Source organism: Megalobrama amblycephala, linkage group LG12, assembly GCF_018812025.1.
Source record: "Megalobrama amblycephala isolate DHTTF-2021 linkage group LG12, ASM1881202v1, whole genome shotgun sequence".
NCBI classification, from domain to species: domain Eukaryota; kingdom Metazoa; phylum Chordata; class Actinopteri; order Cypriniformes; family Xenocyprididae; genus Megalobrama; species Megalobrama amblycephala.
Genome location: NC_063055.1, coordinates 36,972,230 through 36,997,817, shown reverse-complemented (window position 1 = coordinate 36,997,817; position 25,588 = coordinate 36,972,230). Strand labels below are relative to the sequence as shown.

General features: G+C 36.9%; 1 protein-coding gene across 7 annotated transcripts in view; it reads left to right on the top strand.

Moving 5' to 3' along the window:
• The window catches only part of cabin1 (calcineurin binding protein 1), a 127,030-nt gene that overhangs the window by 48,067 nt on the left and 53,375 nt on the right, over positions 1-25,588 (top strand). For 3 of the 7 annotated variants that reach the window (XM_048210950.1, XM_048210952.1, XM_048210951.1), the window contains exons 28-32: positions 169-234; positions 6,255-6,434; positions 8,346-8,764; positions 19,755-19,868; positions 23,394-23,468. In XM_048210950.1, the coding sequence (XP_048066907.1) occupies positions 169-234; positions 6,255-6,434; positions 8,346-8,764; positions 19,755-19,868; positions 23,394-23,468 (854 nt within the window). The remainder of the gene's footprint in view (positions 1-168; positions 235-6,254; positions 6,435-8,345; positions 8,765-19,754; positions 19,869-23,393; positions 23,469-25,588) is intronic. The other 4 variants (XM_048210955.1, XM_048210953.1, XM_048210954.1 and 1 more) reach the window with 3 other exon arrangements.

Below are 25,588 nucleotides of genomic sequence, written 5' to 3'. Positions count from 1 at the left end.
GGTTTTTGTGAGATTCACTTGAATAACCTCTAAAAAGCTGCCCATTTCTCAGCAGAACAGAAAATGAAAGCCCTGCTGTATTCACACCACAGTGATACCCAAAATATACACATATGTATTTCTAAGTCCAGGTTATGAAACATGTTCTAAACTGAATTTCCTCTACAGCTGACTTCTCACATGACCATGACTACTGCGTGTGTCTCTCTGCTTTGCGGCCAGGATCTGCGTATGGTACAGACGCCCTTCCTCGCACAACCAATACTACAAAACTGCTGGCTCACCTATCATTCCTCAAAAGCAGGGCTCAAGTTCCTCAAAGAATTAGCAACAGTTATTGTCAAGTACCTTGAACACCATAGAGCTCAACAGTGACCATGCACATTCATGCATTTCAGAAGATTGTTAGATACAGCCTTTGACCGGAAGAGATAGAAAGCGGTTTGTAAATGTGAATGACCAAGGGGTGGGTTTATTTAAGATAAGTGAAGCACCAAAATTTCAGCTACCAAAAACATATTCAACCGAAATGGCAAAACAAATAAGTGGGTTTTGGCACACAAACTATTTCATGCACACAACCTGGATAAGCTATAATAGTTAAACATGTCAGCAGTGTTGACACACTTCAACATGACCAGCAATTATGCTCGACTACCAATTTGTTTGCCTGAAATATTGAGAGGTGGCTAAGAGCTGTACTCTGACTGGTTTAATTTATCACCTGGGAGCACAACAACCCTGAACAGCACAAAGAGTTACCCAAATTTAAAGAATTTAAATTTAGATTTTGGTGTTGGTGTTTCAGTAAAAAAATATATATTTTCAGTGCATTGCTAGTTGATACACTATATGGACAAAAGTATTGGGACACCTGACATCGCATTCTGAATACATAGACATTAATATAAAGTTTGCAGCTATAATGGCTTCCACTCTTCAGGGGAGGCTTTCCACAATATTTTGGAGTGTTTCTTTGGGAATTTTTGCACCCTGTTCATCCAGTAGAGCATTTGTGAGGTCAGGCACTGATGTTAGATGAGAAAGCCTGGCTCGCAATCTCTGTTCCAGTTCATCCCAATGGTGTTGGATGGGGTTGAGGTCAGGGCTCTGTGTGGGCCAGTCATGTTCTTCCACACCAAACTCAACCATGTCTTTATGGACCCTACTTTGTGCACTGGGGCACAGTCATGCTGGAATAGAAAAGGGCTTTCCCAGACTGTTCCCACAATGTCCCGCATTGTCCAAAATGTCTTCAAGTGAAGATTTCCCTTCACTGGAAGTAAGAGGCCCTGAAAAACAGCCCCATACCATTATCCCTCCTCCACCAAACTTTACAGTCAGGCAGATAATGTTCTCCTGGTATTTGCCAAACTCAGAGAAGTGTGATTGGTCACGTTCCACATTTCCTCTGCTCCAGTGTCCAGTGTTGGTGTGCTTAACACCACTCCATCTAACGCTTGGCATTGTACTGGAGGTGTGAGCACTCGGTGACCGGTTCGCTCTGTGACTTTACATGGTCTTCAGTTGCTGTTTCTAAATGCTTCCACTTACCAATAATACAATTTACAGTTGACAGTGGAATATCAAGCAGGGATGAAATTTCACAAACTGATTTATTGCAAAAATAGCATCCTATGACAGTACCATGCTTGAGTTCACTGAGCTCTTCAGAATAACCCTTTTTTCCCCCACAAATGTTTGTAAATGCAGACTGCATGATTTAATATACCTGTGGCAGTGGGTCTGATTGAAACACATGAATTCAATAATTAAGAGGTGTGTCTTAATTTGTCCATACAGTGTACCTCTGTAGAGAGAATGGAAAATACTTTCCGTTCTTTTTTTTTTTTTTCAGCAAATGCGAAATATGGCATGTTTATTGATGAATTTCACTGAAAATGTGCAATTAAACACTTTTTTTGTAGTGTACATTGAAAGGTATAGGTATTTGTTTTACTTTTTTTTTTTACTTCAGAAAGCTTTCTGTTGAGCTCTATCATTGGTCAATAGTCTTATGTCTTCATTCTCAAACCTTATATCAGAGTGAAAGTTTGATGTGCGCTCTGCTTTTGAGGAAGGTGACCTAACCCCAATCTAATATTTACTGTGGGTCACATCAGAGTTTATTATACAAGTGCTACAAACTGCAGTAGCGCTTGACCTTTTTAAAACAAAAGTCCTTTTCTTCTGTGCCTTCAACATTACAGCACTCTTACTCTATTGGTGATTTCCACCCTCAATCACACAAATCATTTCTGCAAAGAAATTTCTGTCATTTTTCCTGCCCAAAGCTTCCCAGCACACAACCGGGTCATGTCTAGACTCTCATTGTGTCTTTAACATGCTCTTGAACTCCTGTTGAAATCTGTAACAGACCAACTAATGGGCCTCCTGGCAGTGTTGGCCTATAGCTGCTAATATGCTCTGCAGGAAGCTGCAATTTTGGGCTGACGCAGCACCATTTTTCCCCTTCACGCTGAGTTTGCGGGTGCGTTGGCGTTCTCTGGAGGAGGGGAGGTTGGTGTTGCCACTGCACTCTGTTGTGTCATGGAGGTGATGGTGTGTGCTAATGAATTTATACCCTCTGTGCCAAATGCTGACACTCCCAGCATGCTGAGGGGCTTTTTCTGCTTGTTTGTGGGCAGCACAACAGAAATCACATTAACTTTCTTTTCTGGGCTTGCTGAGAAGCACAATATTTTTAAGCGCTTTGGTCTACCTCAGGAGCAGGCTGGCTGTTTTACCCCAAAGCCCTAGTTAGGGTTCAATATTGCATTGAAACATGTTCCCTGTAGTTTTGCCCTGTAAGCTCTGCCCTCAGACCTGGATAAAAACCACTGTACCTGTTAAAGGGATAGCTCACCCAAAAATGTAAGTTCTTTCACCATTTACTCAACCTAATGTCCTTCCAAACCAGTATGACTTTTTTTGTTCTTCTGCAGAACACAAATGGAGAAAGAAGGGAGAAAATCCATGCAGATGGTTTTTATATACACTGACGGATACGGCATCCAAAAAATCTATATGACTCACTTGCATATTGCAAGTCTTCTGAAGATTATAAATAGAAGATTAGAATATTCCAAGGCTTCTTGAACTTTGTAAAAGGAACAACAAAATTGAAGTCTCTTCTGCTGAGTTTGTTGCATACAATTTGTGCATATGTATTTAAATGTTTTGCATCAAGATGCGTTGATGATGCCAAAACACCATTGGTTCTTGCATGTCTTGAAACTGAATGCGAGACACAATTTTTGAATATGCAAATGTAGGAATGAGATTTGAGAATTGCTGTGGATGGAAAATTAACTGTGAATAACTACTTAAATTTCAGTCTTTTCCTCACATAAATTGCATCAGAACACTTGGAATATAAGTCTCATAAGGGCTTTTCACACTTGAAATAGTGAACCCTGGGTCATTCTAAACTCCAGATAAACGGAATTCTGTGTTATCTTGAATCACGCTTCACATTGCTCATAATATACCCTGGGTTAACGTCCGTGTTTGCATATTTGTGGTGTCAGTGTCACTGATCGGATGAATGCTGCACACAATATCTTTACACCAAGGCTCTAACATTGCACATTCTAATATTATAAATTGCCGACTATACTATCAAATTTACTATAAACGTAAGAATGAAAAGGTCTCTTCTTCACTCCAATTGTCATGTTTTCTGTCGTTGTTTAACATTATCCTCTCAAATGCTGAAGCTACTGTTATTACAACCCGCAGTGTTTCTGTGACTGTTCAAAGCACATGAAAATGAGGCATGCTATTGTTGTCCGTTGCTAAGCATCTAGTCGTAACATTATAACTAGGGCTGGGACAATACATTTGATTCTCGTTTCACATTTCTCGATACAATGATTCTGTATTGATTCTGATATTTTCTCTCTCAAATCGATTCTGAGCTTAGTTTTAACAGCAGATGGCGCTCTAGGCTAGTTTTTAACCGCTCACTCAAATGCTCACAGTGAAGAGTGCTGGAGAGCGCTCGTGCATTCGGCTGAGTCATGTAACTGGTTAAATATACTTGCATCTCGGCTCAGAATGCTTTTATGACGTGAGATTACTGTAAATACAGCCCACTGTGACAACTTTTATAATTCGCTTCAGCTTTTTCGAACTTTATGATTGATTATTTTAGGTTGAAGTGGTGTGTGTAAAGGAACTGGAAGCAAGCAGAGTACAGGTGTTTCTAACGCACGTAGTGCCATCTGCTGTTAAAAACTACGCTCAAAATCGATTTGAGAGAGACTTCGTTGTCGGATAATATCAGAATCGCTCCAGATTTTTGTATCACGAATCAACAATCGATTGTCCCAGCCCTAATTATAACACAGCATAATTTCACACTGTACAAATTTGGCACTTTAATGCGTGTTTAACTCCGCAAAAGACAGACCCGGGGTTAAGCGCAGAGTGAAAAGCCCTATAGACTACTTTTTTTTATACCTATTTGACAGTGTCCGTCCCCATTCACAGTGTTTGAAAGGAGCAGGTTGGAGCAAAACATTACATTTCGTGTTCTGCGATAGAAAGTCAGTAATATGGGTTTGGATCAACTTGATGGTGAGTAAATAATGACAGAATTTTCATCTTGTGGTTAAAAAAAAAAAAGAGTGCTACAGGAATTACCTTTTTTATTTGTAGGCCAACACCTGAAGTCAACATCAGCCAGATTCCCTCGACAAAAACCCAATAGATTTTTATCATTCTAAATAAAATAAATGTATTATTCTAACATTTATGTTTTGTTTTATCAAGATAATTTGATAAGCTATAAAGATAAAAAAAAAACTTGTTTTTAAGATAATTTACACAAATTAACATTAAAACATGAATTAACTTTTATGAATTTTAAAGCCTTGATACAATCACTAGAAGAAAAAGCGAACTACACCATGGTCACATGACTTCAACGTTACCATCATTAATCTTCTGACAGCTTTCAATCTTTATTTAAAATCTACAAGTTGGAAATTTTGAGTTAGAATAGTTTGCAAGACTATAAACGGACCAAGGCTATTGAGTAGATGAGTTTACCTGTTTGGCGTAATGATGTTTAAAGGTGCCATCGAATGGAAAATTGAATTTACCTTGGCATAGTTAAATAACAAGAGTTTAGTACATGGAAAAGTCATACAGTGAGTCTCAAACTCCATTGTTTCCTCCTTCTTGTGTTAATATCATTTGTTTAAAAGACCTCTGAAGAACAGGCGAATCTCAACATAACACTGACTGTTACGTAACAGTCGGGATCATTAATATGTATGACCCCAATATTTGCCTATGCTAGCCCATGTTCAAGGCATTACACAAGGGCAGAACGTCTGGATGTGCACAGCTGAATCATCAGACTAGGTAAGCAAGCAAGGACAACAGCGAAAAATGGCAGATGGAGCAATAATAACTGACATGATCATTGATATCATGATATTTTTAGTAATATTTGTAAATTGTCGTTCTAGTCGAGAGCTTGGGGGGCGGGGAGCACGGGAATTAAAGGGGCCGCAGCCTGAATCGATGCATTTCTAATTATGCCCCAAAATAGGCAGTTAAAAAAATTTATTAAAAATAATCTATGGGGTATTTTGAGCTGAAACTTCACAAACACATTCAGGGGACACCTTAGACTTATATTACATCTTGTAAAAAAACGTTCGATGGCACCTTTAATGTCCCCGACAACCTATGTAATCCCATTTAAAATGACAAGTGGGTGTTACTGATGTATTTTATGTCATAAAATAAAACATGAAAATATACTGAGCTTGTGTTAACATCAGACATTATTTCAGGCTTTCAAACAAAAACCCATTCAAAAAAACAATTGACTTGCTAACTTTGCTAACTCGTTTCCAGGCTTTAGGACTCATTCCTGCAGCACTCCGTTACTATTCCTTTAATTTGTAGAAATTGATAGCAAATGTTCTCAGGGCACAGATTTCCGATTTCACTTCCTCTACATTGTAATTGTTCCAACATAAGCCTACCTGCTCTTCAGGTACTGTATAGCTGCCATTCGTAATAATCTCATCCCTGCAAATGTTTCCAGCCCTTTGTCCATTGGAGGAGGATATTACACAATTCATCTTGGGAACTGTGTTGATTTGTGGATTTGTGCAAATTGGGCTACTAAGAAACAATCTGAATTGAAGGGTCTTTATGAATATTTACAAACAACGGAGGTGGAAGGTCTTGTTGAATGTGTAATTGTGTGGTATATTTTCTCCCTAAATCAGAGCAAAGTCAGGACAGTGTTGCTGGCATGTCGGACTCCAGCTCCTTGCAGGATGTCTTCATGGATCCCACCAGCTCACAGGACAGCAGCCACAAGGTCGATACTGGGAAGTGTAGTATTTTTCCAGAAGAATCAAATGCCATTGAAAAAGAGAAACGGGCCACTGTAGAGGACAATCTAGGTAATGATCCCAGTTCTTCTGAACGCATACAGTACATACCGGTACAAGTTTTGAAAGTGACAACAGTATTTAGTGTATATGTGGGAGCAAATCCAGAAATTCATACATGGTTATAATCAAGGCTTGACATTAACACCTGCCAAATGCAGGTGGATTTCATCAGTGGCGTGTAACGCAGTCACTCTTACTAGGCGGATTGAATTTGATTCATTTTTCAACTAGTGTTTTAAAAAGGCATCTGAAATAATAAACTTAGTGCAGCGTAGTGTTGTCAAAAATATTGTTTTTTCAATACATATCGATCCTGAAATGTCTGAAACGCTGAATAGATCAACGATACCAGCTGCTCTTTCTCTCATCTCTCTGACAGCGAGTCGACACACAAACCTGTCTCCCCTCACTCACTCGTTTCATTTGCTCCAGATGAATATTGTTGGTGTTACAGGGCTTGAATTTCAGTCTGGGATTGCACGTATTGTACATAATTGTACTTATTCCCGCAGATTTTGTGCTCACACCCAAAGTGCGCACACATAAGGTCGCCTCACAGTACTAAATTGAGTTGTTCTTTTGCTGCTTATTGCGCTTAAACAGTCAAATACATACAAAATAATGTCAAAATGCTGGTCTTCATGTAAACACAGTCATGAACGTAAACAGTTGAGAAAGAAAACGCACGTGTAACAGTATAATGGATCCGTGCGTCAGGTCTTAAAGTGACAGCAGCCTAATATACCCGCTGCTAAATTATGAGATAATATTAAAAGTATCTATATGGCAGTTTTTTCCTATGGTATTGATGTCAAAATTGTGGCCAGTGAAAATGCTGAGTGGCTAGTAACTTTGGAAAACCACTAGCCACAGTGTCTGGTGAACAAAAAGTTAATGTCAAGCTCTGATTATAATCATAGTAATGATGTGAAAGTGATGATGATAAAGGTGGCTTCCAACAGTTTAACCAGTAAATGTAATGCTTTATGCTGATTAAGCACATTTCCCATCAAATTCTCATTACAGTTAAAAAAAATCTAATTATCGTTGTTGTAGTGTTATATTACATATTAATAAAATAAACTGTAAAGTATTTTACATGGTTTTATCTTTTTTTTCTTTCTGATAATACACTACTGTTTAAAATGTTGGGGTCAGTGAGACCCCCCCCCCCTTTTTTTGGGAAAGAAATGCATACTTTTGTTCAGAAAGGACACATTAATTTGATCAAAAGTAACAGTAAGATATATATAATGTTACGAAAGATTTCTATTTCAAATAAATTGTTCTTTTGAGCTTAATATTCATCAAAGAATCCTGGAAAAAAAATCACACGATTTTCACAAAAAAATATTAAGCAGAAAAAACTGTTTTCAACATTTATGATGATAAGAAATGTTTCTTGAGCAGCAAATCAACATATTAGAATGATTTCTGAAGGATCATGTGACACTGAAGTCTGGAGTAATGATGCTGAATATTCAGCTTTGATCACAGGAATAAATAATATTTAAAAATAACAATTTAACAATGTAACTGATATTTGAATATATATATATATATATATATATATATATATATATATATATATATATATATATATATATATATATATATATATATATATATATATATATATGCTTTTGAACAGCAGTGCATAAGTGTTTGTATTAAATTTTACTAATCTTATTTTTCATGAAAATGGCACAATCCCAAAAATCTTAATCATCCTAAAAATAGTCTTGGCTAAATATAACTTGTTAGCATTTTCTTTTGATATTGTATTTAAAAAAGCCAGACATGGTCTTGACAGTTTTCATGAGATTCAGCCAATATCTGTCTTGCCAGGAGCACAAAACACAGTAAGTTCTCTTCCCCTGTCCCTTTTTACCTCACCTCTGCCCTCTTAAAATCCCACAGGCACCTTGGAGGACAAGAACATAGACATCAGCTCCGCCACACTGTCTCAAGAATCTTCTGTCACACAAGAGTCTTCAGATACCACCTTATCCATCACCTCCCCTGAGGCCTCCGTCCCGAAAACTCCTACCACAGACACCCCGACCCAAGCTCCATCTCTGCCGCCACACACGGCCCAACCTCACAAACTCCACTCCCAGACGGGCTCCTCCAGCGAGGGGAAGCGCAGACCAGAGCCGCCGCCTCCCCTGGAAGTGATAGAGTTGCCCAAGTGTCTGCCGACGGGACGGGGAGAACAGAGGAAAACACTAGTGGACGTGTGTGTGAGGTCTCTCTTCCTGTGTCTGAGTCGCTACCCACAGCATTACAAGAGTCTGTACCGTCTGGCCCACCTGTACGCCTACAGCAAGACACACAAGGTGCACACACACACTTAACACCGCACACCTGTCATTTCTGTGCCATCAAAAATACAGGGATGTAACTCTTTTTAACCCCCCCATAACCTCATGGTAGAATGAACTGTATAGCCACATTTTGAAGCTGATACTTAAAAAATGTTCTTCTTGAGGTGGTCACATCTTTGTCACCTTTTTCACCCCTGACGATTTTGCAAATATGTCACATTTTTCAAAAAGGAGGATGTAGTCACACAACAAATATTATCGTATAAATAATTTATTATTGCAGATAATATACGGTACAACTATTTTATAGTACAAGAGAAAATAATAATATTCATGGTATGATATGCTATGATCTTTTACGCTTCTCACAAATTATAAAAAATACTTTTTAAACCTTGTTTCCAAACATTGTTATTATCGTTAACTAAAAGTAAATCCCTAAAAAACAATTTCATTACTTGAAATAAACATTATCTGAAATAAAATGAACTAAAAAAAAAACTTTTATTTTAGTATGTTTCTAAGGAAACATTTCTCATTTTTGTTTAATTTAACACTCTGAGGTCTGAGGGTATCGCCGGCGATACCACCGTGGTTTTTTTCTTATCAGTGTGAAAGAGACTCAAAATACTCCGTCAATGTTGCACATACAATTAAGAGTTATACACCATTTTAATCTGTGGAATATCTTCTTTCATTTGTGTACACTCAGAGTAAAAACAAAATGGTGTGCTTTTTGCAAAATAAAGAAAACTAACATGATGCGTGATCTTTCGTCTCCCTCTGAACGAAGTCCAATCTGATAGTTCTCAGAAAATGAACTGTAACTTAGTGAATACTAATCACAAAAAAATACACTTATGTCTAAAAAAAACGTTAAGATGTCAGGTTTTAAAACATGTAAGTCAAATTGAAAACAAACCTTCTGTGTTTATGTAATCTGTATGAAAAGAGAGCCATGTCAGAAGTCCGTGATTCAGCTCATTATCCGCTAATGCGGCCACGCCCACGGAGCCAGCGCTATTCAGACGCAAATTCAGTCAATACATGCATACATCATCTCAATCGTGTATTTATTGCCTTCAAAAGTGTTTTGAATAGCCATATTTAGCGATCTCTTGCCTCTGTTAGTTCCTTGATTGTCACATGATATGCCTCTTCTTTTACTGAGGCATTTGTGGACAAAAGGTGCAGAGCGCCCTCCGGCTGCAAGTATGAATTAAAAACACAGCATCCAGCTCTCATAATGATGACAATAAATATAGAATAATAAATATTACTCCTCTGTATAGAAAATTTATATAAACATATGAGAATCCATCAATTTTTCTCCAAATGTGTATGCTTTTAAGGATATTAAGAAATTATGGTCAATATAAGATTTTAAGAGTCAAAATGTGAAGCTTGAGTCTTAGATCTTTTTAATGATGTATAGTTTGTCAACTGCACATCAACATTTAGGCTCTATAATATAACAAATATAGTAGCCTATATGAAATGCCCTAGAGGTAGGAATGTTCAAACGCTTTGCATCACAGAAATACATTATATTTTAAAGTATATTAAAATAGAAAACCATTATTTGGTTAGAGACTTGAGACTTCTTTTAAAAACATTATAATGGCAATGTGTTCAATCTTTTGACTGGTACTGTAATTTAACATAGGCCTATACAAAATTTTCTTCATATCATGTGCAATAATACGTGCATGCATGAGATCACAAAAATCATGTTTTTTTTTTTTGTCCTGAGTGGACTTTAATCCTGTTATCAGCATGATCACAGAGGGTTTTTTCACAGCCTACCTGACTGAAAGGCCTCATTAATATGCAAGTAATTTCAGGTCATTATTATGCAATTCTTTTGTCTTCTCAGGTGAGAATCACCCATTATTCATGATGATTCACGCCTCCACACATACTGTGTTTCTTGACAAAAAGTGTCTTAGAAAATGTAAATCTCTCTATTATTTTATATGAAGGAGTAGGAAGGATAATTTTACTTCATTCTGAAGCAAAAACTCTAGTCTACAACCTCCAATACCCAGAATCCTTGTGAACACAGTTTTAATATATTTTGGATCACAGATTTTAATGACATCACATCGCACTTCAGCTTCTCATCAAATCTTCTGTCCAATCAAATGCTCTCTAGAATCTGAAGTCCCGTCCACTCCTACACTACACTGAAACTGCGGCTGAAATCGGTCACTTTTTCACAAATTTATTAGTTTCTACATGGTGAATGGCATATAGTGCACTACAGAGAGAATAGAGAACGATTCAGACAGTGTAAATATGCTTTTTCTTTGAGGCGAATGAAGTCCGTTTTCACGTTAGTGTCACGTGAACCACCGCAGCACGAGCACAGTCTGCTCTGGCCCAGGGACACAAGAGCACAGAGCGGATCATATGCGCGAGTCGGCTCAGACCACAAAAGGTATCTGACCCATTTAAATTCTGCACAGAATGCTGTATTTTAAAGTGATATAGAGGAGATTAGGAGGATAAGTGGTTAGAGATTAGAAGGAAACTGAGGTTTTACTGAGTTTAACGGCTCTGGCTGAGCTGTGATATAAACAAAATGCTGTTGGCTATTTTAAAAAAGGGGCGGGGCTGTTTGATATATCGCCCTGTCTTCCTGATTCAGTTGAAATTACGTCAACACATTGAATAATGCTGCGTGTTTCAAGACACTTCAGCGGGCCTTTAATAAAAACTATTAAGACATATATATAATTTGTTAAAAAACAAATACTACTCTGATGTGTACTTAAAGGAACACTCCTTTAAGAACACTTTTTTTGAAAATAGGCTCATTTTCCAGCTCCCCTGGAGTTAAACAGTTGAGTTTTACAGTTTTCAAATCCATTCAGCCGATCTCCGGGTCTGGCGGTACTACTTTTAGCATAGCTTAGCATAGTTCATTGAATCTGATTAGACTGTTAGCATCTCGCTCAAAAATGACCAAACAGTTTCGATATTTTTCCTATTTAAAACTTGACCCTTCTGTAGTTACATTGTGTACTAAGACCAACAGAAAATGAAAAGTTTGTGATTTTCTAGGCCGATATGGCTAGGAACTGTACTCTCATTCTGGCGTAGGAACTTTGCTGCCGTACCATGGGTGCAGCAGGCGCAATGATATAATGCAGCGTCTCTCACAAATGTCTCCATGGTTGCAAGGCACGCTCACCGTGCAAACAGGGGGTCACAGGCGGTGCGTAATATCATTGGCCTGCTGCACCCATGGTACGGCAGCAAAGTTCCTTGATTATTACGCCGGAAGGAGAGTATAGTTCCTAGCCATATCGACCTAGAAAATCACAACTTTTCATTTTCTGTCGGTCTTAGTTCACGATGTACAGAAAGTATTTTGACAAAAAATGACATGCATAAGCTTTATAACAACCATTTACTGCACAAGAACGCCAGCATCAGCTCCAGATATAGGTTTATCTGTAATGTTAACTGAGCCAAGATGATGATATCATATTCACCAGCATGTGTGTGTGTGTGCGCGTGTGTTTGAAAATGGCACAACCCACAGATATTAAGACTGGGTGTTGAAAACTGTGCCCACTCGCCTCTTAGGTGCAAAAAGAGCAGCAGAGCCAAGTTTAACTCTGCCAGAATGTTGTGTAACACCACTGACCACTAAACAAACCATCACACGTGAAGTCTAATGTAGCCGCTGCAGTTTGTTTTTGTCTTGTGGTTGATATGTGGAGTTTATATGTGTGCACATGAGGCCAGTGGGGATTCCCTTACTTCACATGTGGTCAAGTCATGTAAAAACCCATGCTAAATAAATCAACATCCTGCTGAATTAGGGTAGTTAGACACAGCAAGCCCTTCAGGTCTGATATATTATGCAATATAGAGGGCATCAAGCGCTTTATTGCTTTTATAAAACTACGTAATAGATGCATCAAAAACATTTTTGAATTTATTTGTCTTTTAATACTTGCCCTCTGATGGGAGCTGTGCAGTGATGTACATAGTAGCTGTAACTATATTTGTTTTTTAGTATGACTTTTGAATAATCAGGACCCAGAATCAAAACTATCCATTTTATAATTATTATGATTTTAATTATTATGATTATGATCTATCTATACAGGTGCTGGTCATATAATTAGAATATCATCAAAAAGTTGATTTATTTCACTAATTCCATTCAAAAAGTGAAACTTGTATATTATATTCATTCATTACACACAGACTGATATATTTCAAATGTTTATTTCTTTTAATTTTGATGATTATAACTGACAACTAAGGAAAATCCCAAATTCAGTATCTCAGAAAATTAGAATATTACTTAAGACCAATACAAAGAAAGGATTTTTAGAAATCTTGGCCAACTGAAAAGTATGAACATGAAAAATATGAGCATGTACAGCACTCAATACTTAGTTGGGGCTCCTTTTGCCTGAATTACTGCAGCAATGTGGTATTTGCGGCTTTTTGTCTTTAGACGCTTCTGACGCTGTCTGTTGTTCAAGAGTGGCTTGACACAAGGAATGCGACAGCTGAAACCCATGTCTTGCATATGTCTGTGCGTAGTGGTTCTTGAAGCACTGACTCCAGCTGCAGTCCACTCTTTGTGAATCTCCCCCACATTTTTGAATGGGTTTTGTTTCACAATCCTCTCCAGGGTGCGGTTATCCCTATTGCTTGTACACTTTTTTCGACCACATCTTTTCCTTCCCTTCGCCTCTCTATTAATGTTCTTGGACCCAGAGCTCTGTGAACAGCCAGCCTCTTTTGCAATGACCTTTTGTGTCTTGCCCTCCTTGTGCAAGGTGTCAATGGTCGTCTTTTGGACAACTGTCAAGTCAGCAGTCTTCCCCATGATTGTGTAGCCTACAGAACTAGACTGAGAGACCATTTAAAGGCCTTTGCAGGTGTTTTGAGTTAATTAGCTGATTAGAGTGTGGCGCCAGGTGTCTTCATTATTGAACCTTTTCACAATATTCTAATTTTCTGAGATACTGAATTTGGGATTTCCTTAGTTGTCAGTTATAATCATCAAAATTAAAAGAAATAAACATTTGAAATATATCAGTCTGTGTGTAATGAATGAATATAATATACAAGTTTCACTTTTTGAATGGAATTAGTGAAATAAATCAACTTTTTGATGATATTCTAATTATATGACCAGCACCTATATATGATGTATCTGATATAAAGTTATACTGATTTAATGAGGATTAAATTCATAGGTTAAATTAATTAACTTTAATATTAATACATTCATATACATTTATAGTTTTTTTAAAAGAAATTAATACTTCTGTTTAGCAAGGTTGCATTAATGATCAATAGTGACAGTAAAAACATTTATAATGTATAAGATTTGTTATAAGATTTTTTGAACTTTCTATTCATCAAAGAATCTTGAATTTTTTTTTTTGATGTTTTCAACAATAATCAGAAATATTTCTTAATCATCAAATCATCATATCAGAATGATTTCTGAAGGATCATGTGACACTGAAGACTGGGGTAATGATGCTGAAAATTCAGCTTTGATCACAGGAATAAATTACATTTTTAAAATATATTCATATAGAAAACAGTTATTTTAAATGGTAATAATATTTCACAATATCACTTTTTTTACTATAATTTTGATCAAATAAATGCAGCCTTGGTGAGCAGAAGAGGCTTCTTTCAGGAACATTAAAAAATCTAACAGTGGTGAACAAAAAAACAAACAAAAAACTATAATTTGTGTAATATATTTAGTTAATATTAATTAGCAGTATTTATTTAATTACCTAATAAACTGTCAGAACAAACAGATTCATTAAAATGAATCAATCTACCCAACTCTATTAGCTAATTAAGTTTCAGTTGTAAGAACAGTTTGACTCTCACTGAAGTGACGTGATTTACATCAAAATGTCAACTAAATAATACATCTGCTTATCTTCAGCTTTTACCTGTGGGAAATTTACCCTTTATTATTATTTTTTTCCAGAACTCCATGTGGTGACAAATGTGACATTTTCCCTAAACCACGTAGATGTAAAATAGAGAAACAGTCATGATTTATCTTGATGTTTTTGTGACGGAGCGTTTGAGACTGAATCATCTCGTACTGTTTATGATGATGCAAGTGACACGCCGACCTGCAGTGTTTGTCACTAATATGCAAGAAAAAGTTAAATTCTCACAATGACATTTTTTTTTTAACAGCAATAATGCAATTCGGTTTCATTGCCAGTATGAAATATTTGTGGTACATCATTGGCATGGTGTTAATTTTGTGTTAGAACCTGTATGTTTGAACCAACACGTTAGACTGTGTAAACACCTCGTCAAACAGTCCCTGCATGTGATTATCTCATTTTCTGCTTCCTGGAATTTTCAGCTTCCCATTTGTACAGAACAATAGCAGCTGCCTTTGTAGCAAAACAAACCAAAAAAAGTAAAAAGAATATGTTTGTGTCTTTTAAAAACTGAAAATATATCCATAGGCATGCATAATAGTATCAGTGACTGCTTTGTGGACACTTGGAAAGAAAGCAAAGCATTACTGGTCTTAGGGTAGACAGACTAAAACCTCTCTGTGATTATATTCTGCTGGCGTAACCATTCATATCTAGCTTGTTTCTCTCTTTTCTATGTTTTTTTTCTCTCTCACTCTCATATCTTGAATTACGATAACAAATCAAATGCTTCAAACCAAAATGAAAAGTTTGTCATGATTTACTCACTCTTATGTTCTTAGACCTTTCTTTCTTCCTGAACACAAAGACAAAAAAGCACCATAAAAGTAACACAATCATATTTCATATGACTTGTGCATTATATTTCAAGTCTTCTGAGCTTTGTGTGAAACCTTTTTTGAAGCTTGAGCATTTCAGTTTTCATTCATTATGATTAGGGATGCTTGATATATCGGCCACCATATCGGTATCGGCCGATATATGATCATTTTTAATGTTAGCGTAGATCCGATAAGAAAATTTGTCCAATAAATTATTGATAATTTCCTTCAGCTGAGACACTTCAGATGCGCACTGTCCACCATTATGGTTTTGAATTGCTTGAAATATGATTGGAATCACTTCGAAAAGGAAAATACAGTTAAGTGCAACATGTGCAGCGTCTGTCATATAAGCTACATAAAATTATAATGAAAACAATACTGTAAAAGAGTATTGTTCGCCAGTGATTTAGTGCCGGGAAGAGCACAGATCATGACTAGAAGTTTGCTTGAGCCTTTTGTTTTGTGTAATTGTAAGTTTTAATATTATGTTTATTTTGTGTATATATCTGATCTATCTCATATATAGGATGTTTAGTTAAGAATTAACGCGGTAGTAAAGCGCAATCCATACACTGGTTCAAACTAGGATACTGTACTGTATATGATTTATGTTATGGGTCATGGCTTTTAATAATGGTGAGACTTTTGTTTTTGCAATCAGGCTCTCAAAAATTCTATAAAAATTTGGATTTAGATTTATCGGCCAATATATCGGTTATCGGCTTTCAAATTTAAAGAATTATCGGTTATCGTTATTGGCTAAAATGTTCATATAGTGCATCCCTAATTATGATTGCATCTAAAAGGAGCCCGTACATTATTAACAATTTCTGTTACATGGAAGAAAGTTGTATGGGTTTAGAGTCACTATATCATGTCATCTCTCTCTCTCTATTGCATGTGTATTTGTGCTCTTTGCTGACACTTTCTTACTAAAAGGACTCATACATTTGACATATGTCATCTCCATCCCTTCACACTGAGAAAACTGTCTGATCTTTGAGTAGAGATTGTTCAGCTCTGAAATTTAATCACCCCACCATGACAAGCCAGAGATTTCATAACCACCACAATGCTTTTAATCGCGTCCGACTCGTTCCCTAGATGAAAGCGTGGAAATTTAGCTCTCAGATTTAATGAATGGCCCCAAACAGCGTTTGAGCTCTCATTTGTACAGTGTGTGACATACAGCGAGAGAAACGCGTGTGTCTGTACCCTAATAAAGAAGTCAGACTGCAGCACCGTGATGTTATTTGTTCATTAACAGTGAATTAGTGGTGTGGAAATGGATTTGATGGGATGATACAGTGTAATTATATTGGAGTGTCATGAGAGCTTTGATTAGCTCTCAGTCTTTCTCCGTCTAATGGGAGCTGTTTGTCTATGTTTTAAAGGTGTTTTTAGGTTTTCCAGGTTTTGCTAAAGCATACTACTATACTTCTCATTCTATTTTTGTTATTTTATGCTGTGCACAGAATGGAAATATTAAAATTTATAAAAATTTGCAGTACGGTAGGGTCAGTCATTACTTAAAAAGAAAACGGACAAGACTTTTTTTTTTCACACTCGCAAATCTTTTAAATATAACCAACAAAGTGTAAACATTATGTAAATAAGAGATTCATTGTACAATTAAAAGAGCTTTTTTATTATAACGGGAGTTTTGCAAGAGTGCAGAATTCGGTGAGCTTGCGCTTTAGAGATTGACAGCCTTAAAGGATTAGTTCACTTTCAAATAAAATTGTCATCCAAGATGTTCATGTCTTTCTTTCTTCAGTCAAAAAGAAATTAAGGTTTTTGATGAAAACATTCCAGGATTATTCTCCTTATAGTGGACTTCAGTGGTCTCCAGACGGTTGAAGGTCAAAATTACAGTTTCAGTGCAGCTTCAAAACATTCTACGCAATCCCAGACGAGGAATAAGGGTCTTATCTAGAGAAACGATTGGTCATTTTCTACAAAAATACAACTGTATATGCTTTATAAACACAAATTATTGCCTTGCACGTGCTTCCGCTTTCCGCATTCTTCAAAACGTTGCTGTGTGTCCTACGCCTTCCCTATTCAACTTACGGAGGCGAACGCGGTGCTAGTTTAGTTTTTTTCCATAAGTAGAATAGGGAAGGCATAGGACATACGGCGTAAGCTTTTTAAAGAATGCGGAAAGCGGAAGCATGTGCAAGGCGAATACAGTTGTATTTTTTAAGAAAATGACCGATTGTTTCTCTAGATAAGACTCTTATTCCTCGTCTGGTATCGTTTAAAGCCCTTTGAAACTGTAAATTTGACCTTCAACCGTTTGGTGCCCATTGAAGTCCACTATAAGGAGAATAATCCTGGAATGTTTTCATCAAAAACCTTCATTTCTTTTCGACTGAAGAAAGAAAGACATGAACATCTTTGATGACATGGGGGTGAGTAAATTATCAGGAAATGTTTATTTAAAAGTGGACTAATCCTTTAAGGCCGTTCACACCGAGAACGATAACTATATTTGTGTCCACGCCAGCAAATGATAATGGTTTGTTTATTCTGCGGTTTCAAAGTGTGTATAACATGTTTTTGCTGTTCTTGTTGCATTTACACGGCTTTAACCAGCAGATGTCCTCAGCATGCTATGTTTCGAGTGAATAGCTAGTGTAGTTGATTTAACCTAAGAGTGAATTTAGCTGATGAAGTTAATATCGACAAAGTTAATATTAACAACGTCTAGTGTTTTTCACTGCAACTTCAAAAGAAGCAAGGCAATGTTTTTGAAACTAGCGTTGGATATTTGAGGTCATTTTAAATTGATCTCAACGTTAATACTTCTCACCATTTATTCTGAGGGTATGACCGATTGTTTTCCATATATCCATTTTCTTTAAAATATCCTTGAAAACGGGGGTTGACTTGTCAAACAGTGGTGGCTTTTTCTGGACCTCGGCAATTAACTTCTCCACAATGTCGTCCGCCATTTTAAATGCATGAGGGCTTAAATTAGAACGAATTCTGATTGGCTGTCAGTGTTTTATCATTCAACAGCTGAAAAAAAAATGTTCTGAAAGTGATTTCAACGATATTGTTTCTCTATATTGTTATAGCTGTGGTGTGAACTCTGCTATTCTTTTATATTTAGAAAGATTTTTAGAACTATATCTTTATAGTTCTTATCATTCTTGGTGTGAACACCAAAAATTAAAATAATGTCATTTATTACTCACCCTCATGTCGTTCCACACCCGTAAGACCTTCATTCATCATCGGAACACAAATTAAGATAATTTTGTTGAAATCCGATGGCTCAGTGAGGCCTGCATAGCCAGCAATGACATTTCCTCTCTCAAGATCCATAAAGGTACTAAAAACATATTTAAATCAGTTCATGTGAGTACAGTGGTTCAATATTACGCTGATTCATAACACTCCGAATCTTCATGAAGCAGTGTTTTGAAATCGACCATCACTAAATAAGTTGTTATTTTGTTTTTTTTTGATGCACCAAAAATATTCTTGTTTCTTTATAATATTAATATTGAACCACTGTACTCACATGAACTGATTTAAATATGTTTTTAGTACCTTTACGGATCTTGAGAGAGGAAATGTCATTGCTGGCTATGCAGGCCTTACTGAGCCATCGGATTTCAACAAAAATATCTTAATTTGTGTTCTGAAGATGAACGAAATGTCTTACGGGTGTGGAATGACATGAGGGTGAGTAATAAATGACATTATTTTTGGGTGAACTAACCTTTTAAGTCATTTGACACTTTAGCGTAATAGTGTTTATTGCTACCTAATGCATACTTTATTTTACTTTATTTTCTCAGAATTAAGCAATATACAGTATATATATTACCACTGCATACTCCATTGAAGCCTTGTGACAACCTAGCATAGTACGTTTAATTGAAATATCGTTAGCTTCATAGCAAAATTGCCAAATCAATTAAAATTTTGGCCAAATTGTGATATCTGCCTTTGAAATATGATCTGGACAATTACGCTATGAGGCTAACGATATATAACCTACTGCAAGCACTTTAACATGCGTCCTACTATTTTTTAAAATAGTATATTCTGCGCAGATAAGCAGGACTCTAGTTTTTCGTTAGGAGTGTGTGTGAGTGAAGCATGCAGGTTTTCCCCCCCGACTTCATGGGGTTCAAGTCATCACACACTCTCTCACCTTCCTGCACACAGAGCTGACTGAATATATTTGTGTTTTCACAGAACCTGCAATGGGCACGAGATGTGTTGCTAGGGAGCAGTGTCCCATGGCAACAGCTGAAACACATGCCGGCACAAGGACTTTTCTGCGAGAGGAATAAGACCAATCTGTTCAATGTAAGTCTCACACACACACATGCAGACGCACTTGCATGTCAAAGTTCACCATATCATGAAAAATTTAGTTTACAGCCACAGCATGATCCAGTGTGGAGATATGAATGACGCTTGTGGTCAAGTCTTCTGTTCATACACGTGTGTGTGTGTGTGTGTGTGTGTGTGTGTGTGGGGTTATGCCGTCATGAGTTCCTCTGATTCTGTGCAGTAAAATCCCTTCACACACAAACACACACACACACACATACGTAAATCCAGAGAGATTATGACTCCTCACTGAAAATGCCCCAAACTGGCTGGATTTACAGTCCTCACAGCACACCATGAGGCAGACAGATGGCATCACTATGGTGTGTGTTCATATGTTGTTGCTGTTTTGCCCAGTGGCCTTTTGGCACATTGGTACAGTCCTCTCAGAGCTAAGGCCGTGATATTAGAGTATATGTGTCTACCTTTGGCTGTGGATGCGGTCGCTGTGAGGAAGCAGCCTGTGGCTTTGTCAGGATTGGCACACGGCAGTATAAAAACACTTGGGTGGCTCATCTTGCTGGGCTTCAGAGCTCTGCCCACTAGGGTACTCCAACCTCATGCCCACCTGTCCTCAGCTTATGGGAAAATCCTCACACACACAAGCAGCATCCGGTCCTGGATCATGAATCCTTCTGAAGAGCTTTTGCACTGTATTATGGTGGCCGTTTTTATGGTTATTTCTAGAGTTGGGGTACTTGGACTCAAACTCGGACTGCAATTATGACTCAGATGTGCTATTGTGGACTTGAATTTGACACAGATTCAGACAATAAGTAACAACATAAAATTAAAGTCCCCATGAATCGGAAGTTGCGAACGACTTTTCTCCAGTGTTATTTCCAAGTGAAACAGAATATTGAATAGAGGGCAGGGTTTTACTTTAGCACTCCACCTATCCATCTAACGGTTGGAGGGGAGTGGTTTAAGTGTTTTCAACCCAAGCCGTCAAACTGACGTCATCAGGGAAGGAACGCCATTCCAGACCGGAAGTAACTTTTCAGATTTTGATTAAAGATTACCACGACAAACAATTTTTTTTTCTGTGTACTAACTTGCACGGATTAATTGCTCACCACAAGACTAGTAATATGCGTTAACAAAGTAAATAATGTCAATTTTGATTTCATGAGGACTTCCCACTTAAAGTCTCCCACTTAAAGTCAGTTGGTTAAGGACTTGGACTTAAGTTAGACCCAACACTAAATATTTCTTCAATTAATGGGATATTCCACGTTGCCCAGTGGTATCCTTCAAACAATGTGCTGATTTAAGTTTATAATTACACTGTAAAAAAATAATCTTGTTGTATTTACAAAAATGTTTTGGCAGCTATGGTTGCCAGAAAAATTCTCTAAAAAATACAGTAAAAATGTAAACATATTTACAGAACAACCTGTAAATTTTACAGTGTAAAACTGTAACTTACAAAATTTAAACCAGTAAATTCAACAATGCACACTGCTACTAAAATCTATTTTTTTACCTTTAAAATATACTGACAACCATCATAATAATACAGGTGGTAAAAGAGGAAGCAACATGAAGAATTATGAATAATTTAATGACAAGAAGCTTTTCCACAGGCAGAAGTATACAGGTGCTGGTCATATAATTAGAATATCGTGAAAAAGTTCATTTTTTATTGTAAATTATTTAAAAAAATTAAACTTTCATTCATAGTAGATTTCCTACATGTAAAGTAAAACATTTCAAAAGTTTTTTTTTTTTTTTTTTTTTTTTTTTATTTGTTGATTAGAGCGTACAGCTAATGAATGTCCAAAATCCAGTATCTCAAAATATTAGAATATTTACATTTGTGTTACATTAAATGACCATCCCTACAGTATAAATTCCGGGTATCTCTTGTTCTTTGAAACCACACTAATGGCGAAGACTGCTGACTTGGCAATGGTCCAGGAGACAATCATTGACACCCTCCACAAAGAGAGTAAGTCACAGATGGTCATTACTGAATGTGGTGGCTGTTTACAGAGTGAAATATCAAAGCATATTGAATGCAGAGTTGACTAGAAGGACGAAATTGGGTAGGCAAAGGTGAACAAGCAACAGGGATGACCACAAGCTTGAGAATACTGTCAACTAAAGCTGATTCAAACACTTGGGAGAGCTTCACAATGAGTCAAATGAAGCCGGAGTCAGTGCATCAAGAGTCACCACACTCAGACATCTTCAGGAAAAGGACTACCAAGCCACTTCTGAAACAGAAACAACATCAGAAGCATCTTACCTGGGCTAAGGAGAAAAAGAACTGGACAGTGAACAGTGGTCGAAAGTCCTCTTTTCAGATAAAAGTAAATTTTGCATTTCATGTTGAAATACTTGGTCCCAGAGTCTGAAGGAAGACTGGAGAGGCACAGAATCCAAGCTGCTTGAAGTCTAGTGGGAAGTTTCTGAAGTTAGTAATGATTTGGGGGGCCGTGACGTCTGCTGGTGTTGGTCCATTGTGTTTTATCAAGTGCAAAGTCAATGCAGCCATCTTCCAGGAGATTTTGGAGCACTTTATTTTGCACACGTTCTATGAAGTTATTGAAACTTAATGGCGACATTTAATCGTTCTCTGTTATGACAAGCTGTATTGCCTAATGGGAATGCTTGAGTTATACGAACAGTAAAATGTAAATTATGTCCTGCTGAAAAACGTCTCAGCCGTGTTCAGCCACACATTCACACTGTCAAAGCTCTTACTGCAGACACACCTGGATTCAGAAAACTATATTCTTATGACCTTCTAGAAGGATTTAATATAAAATGCTCTTGTTTCAGACAACTTGCATTGTACACTTTTTTTTTTTTTTTTTTTTTTTTTTCATTTCAGCTCACTTTCCAAATTATTTTGTTTATTATTATTGTTAACTACTTTCGCAGGCTTAAGTAATCAACTTTTTGATATGCACTGTTGTGGACAGCTTGTGAAATAGAGAGAACACACAGGTCATACTGTATATTTTGTGGTGTCGTGAATCACATGTCATTTCCTGTTGTTCGTCCTGCAGAACGGGAGAGCAAGAGTCTTTGCATTGGGGGTGTGCGTGTGTGTGTGTGTGTGTGTGATATGGGTCAGGCTGCTCTAGTTTGTCTTGGGCTCTGGCAGTATTTGTTGGCCCAAGCCTTAAACACATCACAAAAACACAAACACAGTTTCTCTCCCACGTCCACACACACTCAGGCATATGTGCTCGCATATGTATCCGCCCACTCTCCTGCTCTCACTGGACCACTGGCCCGAGACACAGACTCGATTCAAAGCAGAAGAGCTGCCTGGATTACATTCAGTCGCCTTCACACCTGTGTTCGATGGACCTATCAATATTTGGACTTGTTTTGTTTTGTTTTGTAAAAGGCATCCAAAAAAAAAAAAAAAAACTGGACAGGATTTTTTTTCCTTGGTAATGTACATCAACTGCAAAATATTTAAAAAAAATACATTTTTTTTTTTTTTTATAATATATATTTTGTTTTGTTTTTGTTTTGCAGTTGCCGTACAAGAAAAACAAACATTCCTGTCCAGTTTTCTTTGGATTCCTGAACAGTTCATTCATCATCACACCTGTAAATGTCAATCAATATTTTTATTTTATTTTATTTTATTTTATTTTATTTTATTTTATTTTATTTTATTTTATTTTATTTATGTAATTGATTCCATTTAATATTTTTTTATTATTTTAATGTTTTTTTTTTATATTTTATATTTTAATTTAATTTAATAATTAGTTTAATTATTTATTGATGGACCTGTCAATATTTTATTTTAGCTTTTGAGTGAACTAACCAGTTTTGCTGAAACTTTACCTTTGACAGTTTTGAGCTTTTCTTCAGTCAGTTTATTGTAATTGGACAGTTTTAGTCGAGTAAAGCTTTAGAGCGAACTAACCGGTACCTCTGACCCTTAGTGGAATGAACTCTGCCTGCAGCTCTTTTTCCGTATATCAGCACGTCTGCGAGCGTAACGAATGAAGCGAGTGATTGACAGCGGGCTGAGTGAATGCTGTGCTCGTTCTCTGCGTGTGAAGTGCTGGTATGTGAAAGTTCAGCAGCAGCAAACACCTGTGGTTCACATGTAGAGATACGGTCAGTGTGATTTGCATCTCGTCTTTCCTGTTAGCTTCAGGGGGTTGGAAATGCCAGGTGTGTGTGTCACAGTGGAAAGGCACAAACATCTACAGAGGGAGAAGGGGTAATGAGAGCTGTATGACAGAGATACACGCTGAGATACTGCACTCTTGATTTATTCTCTCTGTGCCTGTGACAGAAATTGCTGTCCTCACCTCTCACCTTCTTGTGTCTTCGTGTCTCTGCTTGCCCTGTCCCTTCTCGTTTCTTTTCTTCTCACAGTCTCTCTCCCCTTTAATTCAATTCATATTGCTTTATTGGCATGACATATTTCCAAAGCATTGCATAAAGCAAAACAAACAAACAACATACATAAAATACATTATATGAATGTATTTTATGTATCTAAACATATTAATAGTACTATAATGTGGATGTGTTCACTCAGTACCTCTTTTCTTCTCATTTTCTTCTCTCTTTTTCTCCTTGTGTCTCACATTGTCTCTTCTCATCTCAGCTTTTTTCTTTCCCTTATCGTTTCTTCTTGTCTCACCTCTTTTTAATGTTGTTGTCTTCTTTCTTTCTTCTCTTCTTGCCCCATCTGTTCTCATCTCTCTTTTTTGTCTCTCTTCTTCTCCCTACTATTCTCCTCTCATCTCACCTTTTCCTTTCACATCTTCTGTCGTTTCACTTTGTCTCTTTTTTACCTCTTTTTTTCTCTTGTCCTGCTATTATCACGTCTCTTTTCTTCAGTTCTCTTCTTGACTCATCTCGTTTTTTCTGCTCGTCTCGCCTGTTTTCTTTTCTTGTCCTCTTGTTTCTCGAGTTTTCTAGGGCCCTATGATTTCCGCGATGCAGACAGAATTGCAGAATCATAAAAACGGAATTTAGTCTATTACACGGAATGTCATGGAATTTTTGATGAATAAATAAAAAGAAGGTCAGTACAGTTAAAGCAAATTGCGATATAGACTAGTGTCTGTGAATATTAACACTTTTAGCAGTTTGGTGAATATTAACATTTAAATATGAATCCTGCATGTTGTGTGTGTCTCTGCACTGTCAGAAAAAAAGGTACGCTGCTTGTCACTGGGGCAGTAACCTAAGGTACAAAAGTGAAAATGTACGTCTTTGTACCATACTTACCCCTAAAGGGTGCATATTAGTACTTTAAAAGTACATATTAGTACCTTTGTACCTTAGGGTACTGCCCCTTTTTTTCTGACAGCGTGTGTGAATGAATGGTGCAGACGTTCAGACTCTCACGGTATTTTCAGCCTCTGTCGCCTCACTATATGAAAACATAATCTCCAGAGGCGCTCTGAGAGTCTCTTCATGAGCATTTTACCGTTTCATTTGAGAAAAACTATCACCATATCATAAACACAGAAACACAGAAGCTCTTCATGGCAACCCGTCAAAATAAACTGTTTAACTTAAAGAGATTGTGACAGAAATATATTGTATCTTGTTGTACAGTAGAATTTAGCTTCATCTCGATGGAATAATAATACTAACACTAATAGCAATTATAAATTATTATTAAATCTTAATTTTTAAAGTAATAATCATTTCTTCCAGGTTTTAATTTTAACAGTAAAGCTCTGTTGTGACAA